The sequence below is a fragment of the Vitis riparia genome, chromosome 3, assembly GCF_004353265.1.
Source record: "Vitis riparia cultivar Riparia Gloire de Montpellier isolate 1030 chromosome 3, EGFV_Vit.rip_1.0, whole genome shotgun sequence".
NCBI classification, from domain to species: Eukaryota; Viridiplantae; Streptophyta; class Magnoliopsida; order Vitales; family Vitaceae; genus Vitis; species Vitis riparia.
Window position 1 is genome coordinate 1,733,866 of NC_048433.1, and position 18,447 is coordinate 1,752,312.

Below are 18,447 nucleotides of genomic sequence, written 5' to 3' on the forward strand. Positions count from 1 at the left end.
CATCTTTTCTCAAACTTTTATGTCGAGAGGTATTTCAAAAAAAAAAATTTTGACACCAATTCAAAATTGGATTTATGGGTACTTGGTTTCATTTCCTTCTTCTACATTTATTCCTCCAATCTAGGGTGCCTAATTTTAGATGGAATATTAAGGTGAAAGACAAAGGAAAGAGAAGTTAGGATTAGGATATAGGGACAACAATGTTACAATGGGATGGTTTTAGGGTGCTTATCACATATTTTTATTTTATAAAAATTAGAAAATAGTTTTTAAAACTATTTTTTAGAATGGTTTTCAAAAGTAATCACAGAACATTTTTTATTTTGAAAAAGGGATAGGAGTAAAAAGAGAATTGGGGGAATCATTTGTCATTTATCCTCTTGTTTATACCTTAAAATTTTTTATTGATAAAACGTATGGGTTTAGTACGAATGGTCTTCTAACCCATTAAATTAAGTCATACAGGATCGGTTGAGAGAGAATTTTCCCAACAAAACACCAGACAAAAGGCACACAACTCATACTTCATTTTACAAGTAATATTTTAGTGAGTTTTGACTCCTCTTTTATCACACTCATTGTTAAATGGTTGTATCTTGGTTAGCTTTCTCTAAAATCTCTGCTAAATTTGGTAGAATCTTACAAATTTCGCAGAAGAGAGAGATGAATTTGCCCCCCTTGTACGCCAACTCATGAGTGTCATTTTCCAAACACAAGACAACCCCAGACCCCTCCCTCTCTTTCTCGAGCCCCTACCTCTCCCCTTGCCACCTTTGTTTCTGTCTCCTTTTTCTCTGTCACCTACCCTGCCTCTCTCTCTCTCTCTCTCTCTCTCTCTCTCTGCGTTTTCATTCTCTGATGGGCTGGAACCAGTGTAGTTTATTAGGAGGTAATGCCACTGCTATAACCTTGTTTAGCAGCTGAAACCAGAATAAAAAAAAGGCCCTCTTCTCTGCTGGAGCATGTTTTTTTGTAGTCTTTCTCCGTGTTTGTGTGTGTTGAGCTTCAAATGGAACCTGCTCATCTCTCTTCTTTTTCCTTAACGTATTCTCCTGTGAGCCCTTGAGTGCCAGGGACACAACCACAACCTCCATTTTTAGAAGAGACCCACCTTTATTTTTTAGGAGATGATATGGGTTTGGCTCTGAAGCTTCTTCCCCAGGAGCAGCATTTTCGGCAAAAATCCACCTTTATTTTTCAAAAGATGAAATGGGTTGCCCTCAAACTTCTCCAAGAGCAGCATTTTTAGCTAGAATCTACCTTTATTTTTCAAAAGAGGAATGGGTTGCTCTTCTTCCTCTAGTCTATTTCGCTAAAACCCCAAATAAACCACTCATCCTCCATTTTTTTGCAGAACCCCACCTCCTTTTCATATCTAGAGCCTTCCAAAAAGACCACCTTTCTTACCTTTTCTAACCCAACTCCTTCCTTGAGCAGAACCCTTACTGTGGCTAAAAACAATGGGATGTGTTGCCTCCAAGCTAGAGGAAGAAGAAGTGGTATCTATTTGCAGAGAGAGAAAAAGGTTCTTGAAGTTAGCTGTGGAGAGAAGATATCTTCTCGCAGATGCACATTGTAGGTACTATCAAGCCCTCTATGCAGTAGCAGCAGCCATAAAACTTTTTGTAGCTCGCCATTCTTCCCCTTCTTCACCATTTCTCATCACCTTCCCTCCACCTAGTCCACCATCTCCACCCATCCAAAATGTTATCTCCAACCCAATGTTCCTCCAACAGGAGCCATCTGAGTCAACCCAAGAAGCCATTGCTTGTGATTCAGTTGATTCTTCAACACCCTCAGACTCTTCTGAAGAAGAAGAAGAAGAAGAAGAAGAGAAACAACAGGACACAAAGAGAGAAGAACAAGTTTGTGGGTACTTTTATATGCAAATGCCACCTTCAACGCCATCACCACAGAAGGAGTTTGGGTGGGATTTCTTCAATCCATTTGATGGGGTAAGACCAGAGGTGATAAGCGGTTATAGCAGGTTCTCTGAGGATGATTTGAGGGCGGTCAGGGAGGAGGAGGGCATCCCAGAGCTGGAGGATGAAGGGGATAGAGGAGAGGAAGAGAACAATGTGGTGGTGAGGGCTGAAGAGAAAGGAAATGGAGAAAATGAGAAGGAGAGTGGAGTTGAAGTTGTGGGAACTGTGATTGATGCCAATGTAGGCCAGGAGGAGCAGAAGGGGCTTACAGTTATCGATACCCCGGCCCGGGGAAGGGAACTGTTGGATGCATTGAAGGATATTGAGGACCATTTCATTAGGGCTTATGATTCTGGTAAGGATGTCTCCAGGATGCTAGAGGCCAGTAGAGTTCATATGCTCTCTGGTTTAGAGGAAATAAAAGGTGGGTTGTTTTTTATTTTGCAAGTTTCTTCGGTATTAAAAATTTCCCTTCTTTTGCTTTCATGTTTTAGTTTCTTCACAATGAGTTTTATTTAGGGTTGCAATCCAATTTCTGAGATAATCTGCAAATATGGATTGGAGGAAATATAAGGTAGTGGGTATGTGCTTTTACTTCACCATTTGTTTGGTTGATGAGAAAACCAAGGAGAAGCAGAATTTTGTATCTTATATCTTATGTTGTTTTGCTTTCTCAAAAACAAGCCAAATAACTGTATTAGACAAGTAATGAAATGTCTAAGAATAAAAATTTAATCTTATTTTCTTTCCGCACATTTACTCAGCAACCAAACAGATACAGTCTATCAAATTCTAATGTTTTCAGTTTTCTTTGATTCACATACCTCAGTTCTGCACCTTGAGCTTGCAATTTATTAATTGACTTCATCTGCAATCATTTTTTCGAGGAAATGCTCGAATTTTTCACAAGTCTTAATTTCTGTATAGCTTGATGAGACTTTCCTTCAATTTCTTTGGGTTTCTATTTGATTTCAGTTCATCGATTTAGTTGTTCATTGCTGGAACTAATTTTCCTTTTATCATTGGATAACATCTAATACTGCAGGGTGGTATCCTGTTAATCCTTGTGGGAAAGGTTTATATATTACTATCGGTTTCTGCTTGAATCTTCTGCCTCTTGCCTTCTTCTTTTTGCAATTATTACACAACCGAAGCTCCTAAAAATAACTTACTTTTTGCTTTCTGGAACTAATTGAGAGGTGGGTCAGTGAGAATTTCTTCTCGTTTCTCTGTTTTTGTTTGTTTTTCAGGTTGTCTTGTCTATGGTTTCATTATTGTAGACTTTCTGTTTTCTTACCTTTTGGCAATGTCTAATATGGTAGGGCTACCCATGTTTTTTCTCTGTTAGAAACTTTGATGAATTCCTTTAATATTGTTTGAATTTTTCTGGTTTTTTCCTTGGATCATGGTTATGGCTCCCTTTGGATTTATCATGATTGTGTTTCTATTCTTATTTCCTTAGGTGAGATCTGAATATGATGGAGCTTATCTTCCTTTCTTTGAATCTTTACCTTCTTCCTCTTCACATATGGGCTGAAGATTTTTCGGTTTTGTGGAATACATGCACTTCACCCATCCAGTTTTCAATGCAGGGAACTCGACAAAACTCATCCAAGCTATCACATGGCACCGTAGCTCATCACGGTCTTCATCCTGTAAGAGTCTTGTGGCATCCAGCTCCAAGAGCTCTTCAACATGGACAGAATATAAGAATGATCTTTTCGATGATTGTGGAGGAATGAACTCAGGAAGCCATTCATTAACACTGGGAAGGCTGTATGCTTGGGAAAAGAAGCTCTATGATGAGGTTAAGGTAAATTATTATGACCCAAAATCCTCCTACCTGCATTAATCTTCAATCCTTTTTCTTGGCTTCTATGTTTTTGAACTTTTAGGTGTTTTAATCAGCAGTAGATTTTCTGCTTCAGTTGATTTTATATCTCGAGTTGCATGAATGAATTCTGCTTGTTGTTAGGTTCTGTGTATCGATGGTCAGATCATGTTCTACACATTTGGGCTTTTTGTTTATCAATGCATGATCCATATTTCCAAACCGAAATATTATTGAGATATTGCATTCTGAATAATCACAATTGACATTTGATCGTCATGCGACCTATAAAAGAAAACAGAACCTGATATCAAAGACAAATGGTATCCGGGTCCAAATCAATCATGTGAAAAATAGTGTTCTGAACTGAGAAAGCAGCAAAATCCCATTAGGGTTCTCAGCTAAATTCTCGATTACTGCCCATTTTGCTATGGCTTGCCAGCTATCTCAGCTGTTCCCAAAGAAAAATCTCAGGTGATCCTTGCTGTAAGCTCTGTAGATGATGACAGTATCTTCTTCACCGCCATTCATAAAATGGATGGAGCCGAGTGACTTGGCTCATGCCTTACTTCCATTGCATTGTGAGCTTTTTCAGTGATTCACATGTTGCATTCCTTGCTCCTTAGGCTGGAGACAGTACTCGGAAAATCTACGAGAGGAAGTGTTCACAACTGAGAAACAAGGATGTGAGAGGAGATGATGAACTTTCTGTGGACAAAACCAGAGCTGCAGTGAAGGATTTATATGCTAGAATCTTGGTTGCAATAAGGAGTGCTGAGTCGATCTCGAAAAGAATTCAGAAACTGAGGGATGAAGAACTGCAGCCCCAGATAATGGAGCTGTTAAAAGGGTAAGGAAAGTGTATTGTAGGAAACCGAGCATGCTCGCATTTTAGGGTTTATCTGTGGGTTTCTCTGGTTTTCTATTTTCCTTTTTCCTTGTGCAGCCTAATGCAAACCTGGAAGATAATGTTGGAATCCCATCAAACCCAGAACCAGATTCTGTTTGAAGTGAAGTCTTTTACCTGCCCATCGTATGGGAAATTCTGCAATGAGTCTCACCGGCTTGCAACTCTTCAGTTGGAGGCTGAGCTTCTGAATTGGCGTGCATGCTTCGGGGAGTATATTATGGCACAAAAAGCGTATATTGAAGCTCTCCATGGATGGCTCTCCAAGTTTGTAGTCCCTGAGGTTGAATTCTGCTCACGAGGCAGACGCTCAGCTCCGCCATGCCAAGCCAATGGGCCACCGCTGCTCATAACCTGCCATGATTGGCTATCTTCCTTACAGAAGTTGCCAGACGAGACTGTTTCCCGAGCCATGAAAAGCTTTGGGAAGGATATAAAAGCTTTGTGGGCTCATCAAGGGGAGGAACAGCAACAGAAGAGGAAGGTGGATGGTCTTGCAAAAGAGCTTGACAGGAGGATTCTAGCCTTCCAGAAGGCAGAGAACAGAGTCCTCGAGTTCAAGCTTTCAGAACAGAAACCTGAGCCAGACGGGCAGCATCAAGATGAGCACTTGACAGAGAAGAGGGATCTCCTGGACATGTTCAGAAGGAAGCTGGATGTAGAGAAGGAAAAACACCATAATTGCATGCAAGAAACACAAAGAGTCACATTGAATGGGATTCAGACTGGGTTTTCTTCGGTTTTCGAGTCCTTGACAGAGTTCTGCAAGGCTTCTCTGAAAATGTACAATGACCTTGTGAACTACAGTGAGAATGCTGAAAAAGCTGGGAACCCATCATATATAGAGGGAGGATCCCAGGTTGAAGAAGAGGATGGAAGCAGGTAACACTAGGAAATTGTACATTAGATTGTGTTGAAGCAACTTGCTGAGACACATTTATTTATAATTCTAGCAGGGTTTCTTTTCCACAAGCCGCTTATTGTTTATCATCAATAGATGTAATGTTTGCCCAGTTTTGTTGCAAAACCTGTAAAATTTCCCAGTTTCTGAAACTTTCTTTGGAAAAATGCCCGAGAAATGTTGAACGGGAGGGAAAATTCAGGTGGGTGATCCTTGTAAGTAGTGGTTTTTGGTGTTGAATAGAAGAGAGTTTCATTAAGTATTTGATTGATAGGTCCCTCTGAACCATATGAAGATGCTTAGGAGAAACTGTAAAAGGATTTGAAAGCATCTTGAGGCTTTGTTTCTGAAAGTTGCAGCAGTTTGCAGTAGCTGAAAAAGAGCTTCCTTTTAGAGGTTTTTTTGGAGGTGTGCTCATCATTTCCACAACTAAAAAACATTAGATGAGACTGACAACAAATAGAAAAGAACAATGAAGATGCACGAGGTTCTCTTTATGCCGGTCAAATTGGATGGGAAATCACTTTCACCTTATCCTCAAATTTTTTCCCCTTTTTCTTTTTAATTTTTCCCTTTAGTCAGATAACAAGAATCCCCTTGAGGCCTGGCTCAGTGGTAAAGGATTGGAGAGGGATTGTGAGGGAATAAAAATTTACCCATCAAGAAAACAGGAATTCAGACAAGCCAGTCATTATCCTAACTGTTGACCAAGTAAAACCCAGGGTGATATGGGCCCATTTACCCTCCATCCTATACCACTTAAATATTAAAAAGACTCGAAACTTTTGAGTTTTGATTCATTATCATAGGACTATAGAGCTATATCTTAAAGGGCTTTTTTCTTTCGTTTTAGGAGCTAAAATATCAAGAAATGGCCAGAAGCAACACAATCAAGTATTCTTTTGATGCTCAACTTAAGGGAAATTTGACAGCTTCCAAGGGAAACTGGTTCTGATTGCTGTAATAGCAATTCAATCAGAACCCCTTAAATATGCATAGCACAAATACTTTCTACTCAAAGTAATCAACTTAGAACTAAGCCGGGGATTCAAGAGTCAGGCTTGATTTAGTTTCAATAATGCAAGCAGCATTCTGACCTAAACAACATGCAAAATCATGAAAGTGCATATCTTAAATGACCAACCAGAAATCAATACAAATTATTTAAGAGGCTTTTATACAAAAAATAAAGGCAGAATTAAGGTTGTTTAATTTCCAATGTTTTCCATGATTTTATTAATAAGATGCAGATCACACCGGCAGAGAAGGGAGCTGCAAAAGTATAAAATCTTTAAATGATTCAAGTTCCACTACATTCTATTTGTACAATATGTGCTGATACAGGGTCCTAACATAGCGTGTTAAGATCTTGCAAAAGAATAATTATAGGTCTCACAATTTAGTTATGATTACAGTCTTCTCTCCTATCTTAGGTAGAGGGAGACCAAGAACTGAGAGAACAGAATGAATTCGCTTACTACTACAGCAGGGGCGTGTATGCCAAGAAATGGAACAATGTCAACCTGCAACCAGCTCTCAACTGCTGATCCCACCACAGCACCAGCAACAAGACCCCCTAGAGTTATAACAGTTGCCTTCCCTGCCAAGAAAGAAAAAAGACCGATCACTCTCCAACATAGCTACCTAAGCTGTTAAAAGAAATTGAAATCTGAGTGATCCAGAGCTTGATATGCTTAATTTGACAGGCTAAAACAGTTCTAAATTCCACATGAGAATTAAAGTTAGTGCAATCATGTACTAAGATTAATTATACTTCAAAGAATTGCTCTAATACTACCAAAAAGTAAAACAATATCAAATGGAAACCCTACTTTACCTTTTCTTTTAACAGAAGTATAATTTTGATTCCAAACCAATGCTTATTTTTAGTTTATATTATTAGATGTCCCTATGATTTAAAATGAGTCTGAAGGTAGGGCATAAAACTCATTCTTGCTTAGGTTATTAAAAAATTATGAAATTGACTTCTACCCAAGGCCCCACGGCAGATGCCCACAAGCTAAACACTTAACAAGATGACAATGGAATAAAGTAGTAGACAATGAAGCAAAGCAGGAATTGATCAGTCAAGCATCATTATGCAATCGATAAATAGAGTTTTAAACATAAACAGATAAAACTTGAAGGCACCTTTGATCATACCTCTGCATTCTCAATTTTGCCCCTAGAGTTTGTTTTTCATAGAACTGCTCGGCAGTCTGAATATTTACTTTTAAAAAGTAGAATTTGAAAGGAATAAGAAATCTCGTAAAGGAAATGAAAGGAATAAGAAATCTAACCTTGATAGGTTCACAATCCACCATGACAGTGGGTCTGTGAAAACACCTTTTTGACATGAATGTTCCAACTGTACTTAATTAAACATTTTCTAAGTGGCTCTTCATAATTTTTCTTATTCCATGAGGAATTTCTAGAAGATATGTTGCTTCTTTCAGTAACATAAGACTCCATCGAAGAAGAAATCAGATTCACTTTCTTAATTACCAAGGATCTGTTGCATAACAACAAACCCTTTTTCTCTTCCTCAGGCAAACTACATGCATTGTTCTTGCTCAGGTGAGGAAGACATGAACCCCTATCTGTGGTGCAACCTCCAACACACTATACTAGATAGTGGAGTGGTATTGACACCAACAACATTATAATGATGTATTGTTCTGGCCCTTAATCTAGAATCCATTCATGGCTGATCTAAAATTTACGCACTAGAAGCCAGTATATGTATAGTGGTATACTTAAATGTGTCAGCTAAGAACAATCTAAATCACTTGAAACAGGTAATTCAAATGATGTATCTGAGATCATCTAATGCATCACTATCACAAACAGAGCTTTTTCACAACAGAGTCTGGCTAGAGAGAGAATCAGAGAGGCAGAGACAGACTGAGAAGACTCCCTCCCCACCCAATGAACTTGCAAGAGAAAAGGGCTATCTAGACAAAAAGACAACTTACCCAGTTTAACATTCTTTTTGGTCATGAAGTATAAAGATGCTCCAAAACTAGTTGCCAAGATCAATCCAGGAACATCAGCTCCAGCATATGGCCCTACAGAAGACGTGGAAGCTCCATTGATGTAAGTTAATCCCATTAAAGCTCCATAAACACCTGCTTGTATGCCCAAGTTGCCAGCAGATGGTGTTTCAACAGAAACAGGTGAACTCTTAACCGTAGTCTGCAACCACTGAGGCATTGATCCCAACCCAGAAGCATTTACAGGTTTGACATCAGCATAACGGATGCCACTGTTCACTACTTTTCCAGCTCGTCGCTGTGTTAAGCTCTGCATAAGCAACATGTCATATGCAGCTTCTACCTGAAACACATCATTTGATAAGGTTACTCACAATGAAAATGGTGACAAAAACATTAGGATGTTGGGTATATTTATTCATGCATGATATGATGGTTGGCGGGTGGGGGGTTTTAAGAATAAGACAAAAATAACTAAATAAATCAAATGCTTAAGACACATCCTTCAGCATTTTATGTGATTTTGCTGTGGTTATGGGAAAAGAGAGTCGCTCATTTTCCTAAAATTTCTATTCTACATTAAAAAGGCTTCACAGCAGTTACAATTAAGATATTTATCAAAAGAGAGAAGCAATGATTTTGTGGAAAACAAGATGAAAGTTTAATCAATTTTTTTTTTTTTCCCATATGCTTTTTAGCATGTAAAATAAAAAGTTGAGAACTAAACATATATTGACAACTACACCAAAGAAGAAAAGAGTTATGCTTTGTCCATACCATGTCTTTTCTTTCCCATACACTTAAGTAAAAAAATTTGTAGGAATTTTATAGAACGAAATAGTATTAATGATGAGAAGGTCTAGAGCAGAAAAGAATGCATTTAAGTTTATGGGGGAAAACATATAAAACTTTATTGTTAAAACGGAGTATCAAGTAAACATTGTTTCTTTAAGCTTGCAATTCAAAAACAGTTGGCTTTCAAATAAAAAGGTAAAAGGTTTGAAACCTTAGTGGGAATTTCAAGTAAACAGCCAAAGTAAAACTCATCTTTAAACCAGTTCAAATTCTCGGATGCATAAACAACCTGAGGTTTCAACTTCACCAATTGAGGTAGAATTTTTTAGCTTCCAACAAACTTCAAAGCTCAAAGGTTTTCATTTTACATGCATCTCCATAAATTATAAATCCAGAATCAAAATTCTAAATATCCCAAAGCTAAATTTCAGAATTAACCGAAAACAAATGCTTCACCCAAACAACTAGCAATAAAAATAAAAATAAAAAATAAAAAAACCTGTCCAAAACAGGAACACCCAACTAAGTACCCAAAAGCTCCAAATTACACAAATGAGATAGAAAGTTCAACTTTGGTGCAAAAACCATAAACAGAAGTTATAATTTCCATGAATGAACTCAAAAATTTAGAGAATCCCATGAGAAAATGCAAAGGAATCACTAGTAAAACCCAAAAACAGAACACAAATGAACACTCCAATGTTCTAAAGTTCATACAAATGATATAGATAATCCAGTGCAGAGCAGAACCCAAAAGAAGAATTTCAGATTTACTGCAACTTCACAATTTAGAAAAACCCAATAAAATAACATCCAAAAAACATTGAAGTTTCAAAACGGAACACAATCTTATACAGTTATGCTCAAATCCCTAAATCCACACAAGCAAAATTGCCACGTAAGAGCAGCATCCCAGAAGGAGAATTCATACCCAAAATTTTAAACTGGAAAAGAAAAATAGAAAATCACACAATTGAATCCCCAAACATCTAAATTCACACAAAGGAACCAAAATTATATAGTGAAAGCACAAACCAGAAGCAGATTACATGCTTTCCGTGTCCAGAATTCATTGCTTAAGAAAATGCCACATAGAAAATAATAAAATTATTTTAGAAAGAACAATCCAAAAACAGAACACAATTGAATGCCTCATACCTCCAAAATTCAAGTAAATGAGCAAAAAGTATCTAGCGAAAGCACAAACACGGAAGCATAATTTGTACTTTTCATACCCAGAATTCACTTATTAAGAACCCCCACATGAAAAATCACAAAATTACTCTAAAACATACAATCCAAGAACATACATAATTGAATACCGTAACCTCAAAATTCGGACAAATGAGCAAAATTATCCATCGAAAACACGAAGCCGGTAGCAATTTCAGCCCAAAATTCACAATAAAAAAACCCACAGATTACTCATAAGAAATCCAAAAACAGAAATACAATTGAATCCGCAAAACCTCCAAATCCATACGAAGGAGAAAGTTACGCAGAAAAAAATACAAACCTAGAAGCTGAAAATTTTCACCCAAAATTCCTCAATTCTTAAAAAAAAACCCACATACAAATCACTAAAAAAAAAAAGAAGAGAAACCCAGAAACAGAACACAACTGAAAATCATCCGAATCTTTCAAATCGACCAAATATCAAACAAGTGAAAGAATCAATCCACTGCAACCGCAGCACAAAAGAGAACCTGTGCAATCGCCTCCTGGTCATCCTTGCAAGCTTTGACAATCGAATTCTTCGCCCGCAGTATATCATCGAAAGAAGCCCCCTCGGATACCCCAAGCAGCTTCAAAGCGCTCTCCACCGACATCTCGAACGGAGCCGAGTCGTCCGCTCTGGAGCCTGCGCGGGTCCTGAATAATGCTCGCCGGGAGGGGCTGCTCAAGCCCCATCCGAACCGGCGGGTCCTGATGAGTGTTGCCACATGGGCCGAGCCGGACCTCCGAGCCGGAGGTCGGGGACGTGAAGAACCGGCGGCGGCGGAGGCGACGGCGCGGTTGGGCCGAAGGAAGAGAGTGGCAGCCATGTGTATCAGTAGCAGTAGGTAAACGTGAGGTTGGTTTTTCGAGAGTGAAGAGAAAGAGAACAATAAACGGTAAATCTATGGAGTTGTGGAAGAGCTGACGTGGCAGTTCTGCCTTGTGGACTTTATCTTCCCTCTTCAGACGTGGATCGTTTGATGTTGATCATATGCCTGCAATCATTAAAAGTATTGAATTTCCGGAGAAGAAATGGGGAATTTCACATGCGGTAATTTTAATTTCCGAAATATTTTTATTAAAAAAATAATTTTGACATTTAAAAAAATTAATTAAAAAAAATATATGCTTCTTGTTCAGTATACAACATTGAGTTTTTTTATTGATTGATGGAAAAGATAGATGCAGTTATTCATATTATTTAGAATGAGGTTTTTAGTTTAAAAAATAGTTTTAACAAGTATTTGATAAAATTTTGAAAATATTTTTAAATTTTTAAAAATTATTTGTAATATTGAAAATTTTCCAATTTTGTTTGATCAATGTTTTTTTAAAATATTTTTGAAAAACAAAATTAAATAGAGAATAAATAAAAGTTATTTTCGTGAGTTTTTAAAAATGAAAAAGAAAATATGGTTTAGTTTGACCATATTTTCTTAAATTTGTTTTTAAAATTATTTTTAAGTTTAAGAATTAAAAACGGTTTTTCAAAAATAAGTTTAAAAAAGTATGGTCAAATCGAATCTTAAAAAATTCTATGATATTTTAAAAACATTTTTATTAAAAATAATGGTAATTTTAATAATTTTTAAATCTTTAATTAAATGAAAATATATATTTTTGCATCATATTTAAAAAAATATGAATCTCTTTATTTATTTATTAAATATAAATAAATCATATTATAATTTTATTTTTATTACTAAAACAATTATACTAGAATGAAATAAATCTCTTTTATTTTACATCTATCATTTTTAATTTTCATTTGTTTCCAAATATTGATTTTTTTTAATAAAAAAGACAAAAAAAATTTAGAGCAATGTATATATTCTCTATCAATATTATTACTAAAATGAAATCAGCTAATTTATTATTTATCCAACAAAATAGGAGGTAATGATGTTGAGAAGTATTTTAGAAGAAATGTTAATTGCAGGCTTAAATAAATTTATAATAATAAATTCATAATAGACCCATGAATTTGAAAATATGAAAAAATTTATGAAATAAATCTAAAAAATATTTAAAGAAATTTGTCATTTTTCATTGGAAAAAAAACAAAAGGGTAATAATTGAGTGAAAGAAAGAGAGTGTATGAGTGATTCAGTATCACAATTCGCTAGGGGACAATAGATATGAGCTTGCGTGTGAAATGTGGCCAACACCTCGCTCTTCCAGCATGCTTGTGGCCATTGGCCAAGAGTCAAGGCCATGCACACACACAGCAAAAGATCCTCTATCTCTCTTCTTTTATTTTCCTTGTTTTGTTTTCTTTGTTAATGAATGGCAGTTGAAAGCCGTTAGAGAGGAGATAAAGATGTTGGGCTGTTGGAGGGTAACGCCTTGCCTCTCCAGTGAGTACACAAGTGGGTTTTGCTGCAGGGCAAATGATCTGCAGACCCATGTCAATGGAGTCGAGAACAAGAAGAAGAAGAAGGTGGTTGTAGTTGGGTCTGGCTGGGCTGGACTTGGTGCTGCTCATCACCTCTGTAAGCAGGTCAGCTCTTTCTTTCTCTATGTGTTGAGTCTTTAGTGGGCTTAATTTTCTCTTCTTTTTTTTTTTTTTTTGTGTCTGAACTTTGTGTCCAACCTGTGGAGCCACAACCCCCAAGTAAGATTTTGAGTCTTTATGTGAAATGCCCACCTCATTGGATTCGGTTGATTGGGAATTTGAAGATTGAAATTAATGGTTTCTTTTTATTGTCCTCTGATTTCTCGGCAACCAAAAGGTGGGGGTTCAACTTCTGAATTGGTGTATGCGTTTGATATTAGGGCTTTGATCACACAGTCCTTGAAGGTGGCATTGGCAATTACTCTTTGTGATCAGTGGAGTAGGAGTTTTGGGTCCCAGGAAGCGATTTTTATTTTTATTTTTTTTTTATTTTTAAGATTCAAATAAGCCGTTTATCTCATTTTCCTATGATTTCTCAGCAACCAAAAGGTGGGGATTTAATTTTTTAATTGATGATATGTGTTTGGTTTTAGGGCTTTGAAGTCACAGTCCTTGAAGGTGGCAATGATCCTGAATCCAGGAAAATGCTGATTCCTGATGATGCCGGTATTCATGGTAAAGAAATTGTTCTTTTCTTCATACCTAACAACCTAATGGACATTCCCAAACTGGGTTTTGCTGATATAAGCAATTCTAGAAATTGGGTGAAGCTCAATGTATTTTTATGTTATTTGATGATGAAGTTTGGAAATTGCTCCCTTTTGATTTGGATATTGGTTTTAATATTTACCTGCAGTGTTCTTCATTCTTGAATGTAAAGATGTACTCACAATGTCCTCCATTGATTTTTAAGTTTTAATCTCTAATATCATCTGATCTCCAGGTTTCTGGTACCCCTATCGTAATATATTTAGCCTGGTTGATGAGCTGGATATCAAGCCCTTCACAAACTGGACAAGTTCTGCCCACTATTCAGGAGAGGGAATGGAGGTATCTGTAGTAGTTACACCATCTAACATCCCATAGTTGAAGAATATTAATGTTTATTCACAATCCCATGGTCTTGAGTTAAGTGGATCTGTATATTTTACTGATCTAAGATCCTTTTGCAGGTTGAATTTCCAATATTCCAAGATCTAACTCAACTACCGACTCCATTAGGAACGTTATTCTACACCCAAGTATGCATTGCAGTGCATCTTTATGTTTTATTTTGCCATCCAGGAGACAACTTTATTCAATCTTCTATTGGAAAAAAATCAATCTTTGTTATACTGTCTGCAGTTTGTCCGGCTTCCATTGCTGGATCGATTATCATCCCTTCCTCTAATGGCTGCAGGTATAGTCTGATCTACTGCTGTTTGAATCACTTCCTCTAATGAAACAAATGCAACCTTTAACATTTTGCTTCAGCTTCAGCATTTAACATCTACTGCTGTTTGTTTCATTCTTTTTCATTTTGCGTTTTTGATCCCACTCATCTGCACCTTCTATTTGCAGTTGTTGACTTCGACAACACTGACACTGCTTGGAGGAAATATGATTCAAGTAAGTATCTGCAATATTATCTGTGGAATCATACCATTGAGTGATTACTTGTTGGTTTGCTACTTCTGAATGATTCAAAGATGAACTGTTTGAGGCTTTGAGCATCTTATTTAGGGATCTTATATGTTAGTTACTGCAAGGGAGCTTTTCAGACAGTTTGGCTTCTCACAGAGGCTCTATCAGGACGTTTTTGATCCATTACTTCAAGTAGGTCTCTATGCTCCAGCAGAGCAATGCAGTGCAGCTGCTACTCTGGGAATACTATACTATATTGTTCTTGCACACCAGGTTTGACGGCTTGAATTCTCTTCTGATTTTTTTATACACAAATGGTTAGAGCTCTTTAGCATCTGAGATCATGCTGTTTTACGGGTCATCTTTGTATGAATCTATAAATTTCTCTGTTTGGATGGATACAGAAAGATTTCGATTTTGTATGGTGTCGTGGAACAGTCAGAGACAAGATTTTCAAGCCATGGATGGACTACATGAGAGCTAATGGTTGTGAATTTATAGAGAGCAGAAGAGTGACAGATTTCTTATTTAATGAGGAAACAGGATGCATTTCAGAAGTAGTTTGTGGCAGAGAGAAGTACACAGCCGATGCAGTTGTATTAGCCGTTGGGATCTCTACACTTCAGGATATCATTAAGAACAGGCATTGTCTTTCATTTCTTTAAATTCCCTTTCCTTTTATACCTGATGCTGATTGGAAATCGGTTCTCTAGGTTGAGTTGGATTTTAACATACTGTTGCAAAATTTTACGATCAATAACTCAACAAAGAAGAGCCCGTGATAATGTTTTCGACAAGCTTGATGGAGAATCACTCATTGACTCTCCTGTATCATTCTTATAAAGCTTTTAAGATACTGGATATTCTTTCATGTGTAATACTTTAGTGCCATTTTAGAACTTCGGTTATATCATGTTCTCATTATCCTGTTTAACCGGCATCTGAGTTCTTGTTTAGTGCAGCATTAAGTACAAGGGAGGAGTTTTTGAAAGTTCTAAACTTGGCTGGAATTGATGTTCTCACTGTTAAGCTCCGGTTTGATCGAAAGGTGCATGCAAGGATGATCTTTCCTTTTCATGTTTTGCCCTTATGCTTAATTTGCTAGCCAAGAATTGGTATGTGAAGGAAGAACAACACTAGTTTGGCCTTGTTTCGGAAGTTGGAATAAGGAACGGGAATGGAAAATCCATTAAATTTCTCATTCATTAATGTATTTGGATTACAATTAGAAATGGGAATAACAATCAAAATTTCATTGTCATGGAAACCAAAACCTACTCTTGGAAGGATTTGGATTTCATATTGTAATACATTTCCATTTCAATTCCTATTCCCCATACCAAATGGACCCAAAGGGCACATTTGGAACATTGGAATATGGAATGGGGAATGGAAAATTCATTTCATTTCATTTCTCATTCATTAATGCATTTGGATGACTTACTAGAGATGGGAATAAAAAATCATTATCATGGAAACCGAAACCCACTCTTGTAGAGATTCGGATTCCTGTCTTGTATATAGTATGGTGATTCACCTTCATTCTCGTTCTTATTTTCATTTCTTTTCCTGCATATGAGACACCCTAAATGCACAAACTCTGTTTTTTTATGTGGTTGTTTCTATAGTGCTTCTCGGGCATTACTGTATTTGTTGCCATCCTACCTATGATGATTTCTGGTTATTCTGTGAATTAAGGCTAAGTTTGAGCTACTCCCATAAATATTATTGAACTTCTGTTCCTGTAATAGAACTGATTCTTCGTTATAACCTCTGCATGTAAGCAGGTTAACATTCCAAAAGCAGTTAATACTTGCTCTGGTTTTGATGATTCATGTGGCTGGACTTACTTTGACCTGAATGCAATCCATGACGAGTATAAAGATGATCCAGTGACAGTCTTACAAGCTAATTTTGTCGGTCCAGAATCCCTTTCCTTTTTCAAATTGGTGAAGAAAATCAACTTCTGAAGTTATCAGCATCTTATATCTGTCTCATGTATTTGCAGTATCATGCAAATGAGTTGCTGCTGCTGAAAGATGAGCTCATAGCTGCAAAAGTGATGCATCAGCTTGCAAAGTACATCAAGGACTTGGAGAACGCTTCAGTTGTTGGTCAGGAGATTGAAAGATTTCCAAAGTCTTTGACTCACTTTTTTCCAGGTATCTTTCTAAGGCTCTGGATTGCATGAAAAAGTTGAAAAAGACTTTCTGAAAATTTTTATTGTCAAGCCTAGTTCATATTGTGGGCTTATATTCTAGCAGTTTAAGTTTTTGGGACTATTGGTAGCTTAATATGGTATTAGAGTTATAATAACTCGAGACCTTTTGTCTCTACCCTTTTGGGCGCAATACTCTAGCAGATTAAACTTTTAGGCCAAATAGTGGTTTAACATGATACTGGAATATAGTTAACTCGAGATCTTTTGTCTTCGAATGCGGCTATACTTGAGTGCCCGTATTCTAATAGCTTAAGTTTTTAGTTAGTTGGTAGTTTAACATGATATTAAAGCTATAAATGACTCGAGACTTTTTTTGTCTCTCCACATGTGAGCCGACCTTTCAACAGCCTAAACTTTTATGCTTAATATCTTTCTTAACATTTACGCTATGTTTGGTTTTTCAAAAATTTGAGGGAAAATGCGAGGGAAAAAAAATAGAAGAAAAGAAAAATTGAAGGAAAATTAAAAATAGATTTAAAATTAATAAATTATTTTTCATGTATTGTCAAACTCATTCAACTCATTTTTTACCTTTTATATAAAGATTAAATAATTTGAAAATGTATACATTTTTCTAGTTATTTTTAATTATATGTGATTTTCTTTCGGTTTTTTTTTCTTATGGTAAACCAACCGTGAGATAATCATTTTCCTTTAACATTCTTTTTCCTTTCCTTAGTACTTTCCAATAATCAAACAGCCTTTAAGTTTTTAAGAAAGTCTGTAGCTTAACAATTGTTAAATGTTTCCCCCCTTTTCGTCTTCTCTATTTCCCAAAGGTTCATACAAATACATGATGCGTGGATCGACGTCTTTTCCAAACTTGTTCATGGCGGGGGATTGGATCGTAACCCGACATGGTTCATGGCTTCAGGTAACATTCTCTCCTCATTTGGCAAACATGTACCTACATTTTCTCAACAAATCAACACACCATGAACACACAGACCTGACCTCCATGTTTTTTTCCAGGAGAAATCATATGTGACAGGACTTGAAGCAGCTAACAGGGTTGTGGACTACCTGGAGGAAGGGAGTTTTGCTAAGATAATACCGGTGGAAGAAGACGAACCCCACATTCAAGCTCTTCGAAACCTTAACAGAAACCTTAATGATGTAAAAGCTCAGCTGCCATGGTCTGATTATTTCCTCCCTTGAGGCCATTCTTTGATCATCAGCTCATGTCGTATTTGAATTTGTATTTATACTGATGATTTTGTGTTTGTTTTCTTGGAGTGGAGAGGAAATGGATGATAGAAAGAATGACTAAAATTTTACTGTATCGAGATCTTAATATCAGTCATTAGATTTTAATATACAATGCAACTCTTTGTGTATCATTTGGATTTCATTAGTTGAATCTTGATCAAATGATCGGCTTTGATCACTTCTTAAGTATATCCTTATTGTAGTCTTGATGGTAGGAATGTCATCAAGGTAGGCTCGTTTAAAAAGAGTTGCGAAAAATAGTTGATGAAAATTGTTTTGAATATTTTGATGGTCTGTTTGAAAATTTGAAATATTTTTAATTAGATTTTTATATTTTTAAAAATTAAATTTTGTTTATTGTGCTTTAGAGCATATTTGGTTATGTAATTTAAAAATAGTTTCCTGTTTTTAAAAATATAAAATTGTTTA

General features: G+C 36.5%; 3 protein-coding genes across 4 annotated transcripts; 2 read left to right on the forward strand and 1 right to left on the reverse strand.

The window, feature by feature from the left end:
* Positions 1 to 723: 723 nt before the first annotated feature.
* LOC117911431 (protein ALTERED PHOSPHATE STARVATION RESPONSE 1-like) lies at positions 724 to 5,835 on the forward strand. The gene is made up of 4 exons (XM_034825802.1): positions 724 to 2,349; positions 3,518 to 3,738; positions 4,383 to 4,606; positions 4,703 to 5,835. The coding sequence occupies exons 1-4, from the start codon at positions 1,461 to 1,463 to the stop codon at positions 5,547 to 5,549; spliced, it is 2,181 nt and encodes a 726-aa protein (XP_034681693.1). The 5' UTR covers positions 724 to 1,460; the 3' UTR covers positions 5,550 to 5,835.
* A 997-nt stretch (positions 5,836 to 6,832) lies between these two features.
* On the reverse strand, positions 6,833 to 11,448 carry LOC117911433 (protein CHAPERONE-LIKE PROTEIN OF POR1, chloroplastic). Its single transcript, XM_034825803.1, has 3 exons — positions 11,059 to 11,448; positions 8,540 to 8,900; positions 6,833 to 7,164 (listed from the first exon to the last, which is right to left on the reverse strand). The coding sequence occupies exons 1-3, from the start codon at positions 11,395 to 11,397 to the stop codon at positions 6,989 to 6,991; spliced, it is 876 nt and encodes a 291-aa protein (XP_034681694.1). The 5' UTR covers positions 11,398 to 11,448; the 3' UTR covers positions 6,833 to 6,988.
* Positions 11,449 to 12,765: 1,317 nt separating this feature from the next.
* On the forward strand, positions 12,766 to 18,169 carry LOC117908974. Of its 2 annotated transcripts, none has more exons than XM_034822848.1 (13): positions 12,766 to 13,070; positions 13,559 to 13,640; positions 13,909 to 14,015; positions 14,138 to 14,206; positions 14,310 to 14,364; positions 14,526 to 14,573; positions 14,704 to 14,861; positions 14,993 to 15,231; positions 15,546 to 15,636; positions 16,376 to 16,504; positions 16,597 to 16,750; positions 17,589 to 17,683; positions 17,782 to 18,169. In XM_034822848.1, exons 1-13 carry the CDS (start codon positions 12,891 to 12,893, stop codon positions 17,965 to 17,967), a joined length of 1,593 nt encoding a protein of 530 aa, XP_034678739.1. In that variant the 5' UTR covers positions 12,766 to 12,890; the 3' UTR covers positions 17,968 to 18,169. The 2 variants fall into 2 exon arrangements, with proteins under 2 accessions (XP_034678739.1, XP_034678747.1); XM_034822856.1 differs by lacking the exon at positions 12,766 to 13,070 and adding an exon at positions 13,377 to 13,399.
* The last annotated feature ends 278 nt before the right edge of the window (positions 18,170 to 18,447 follow it).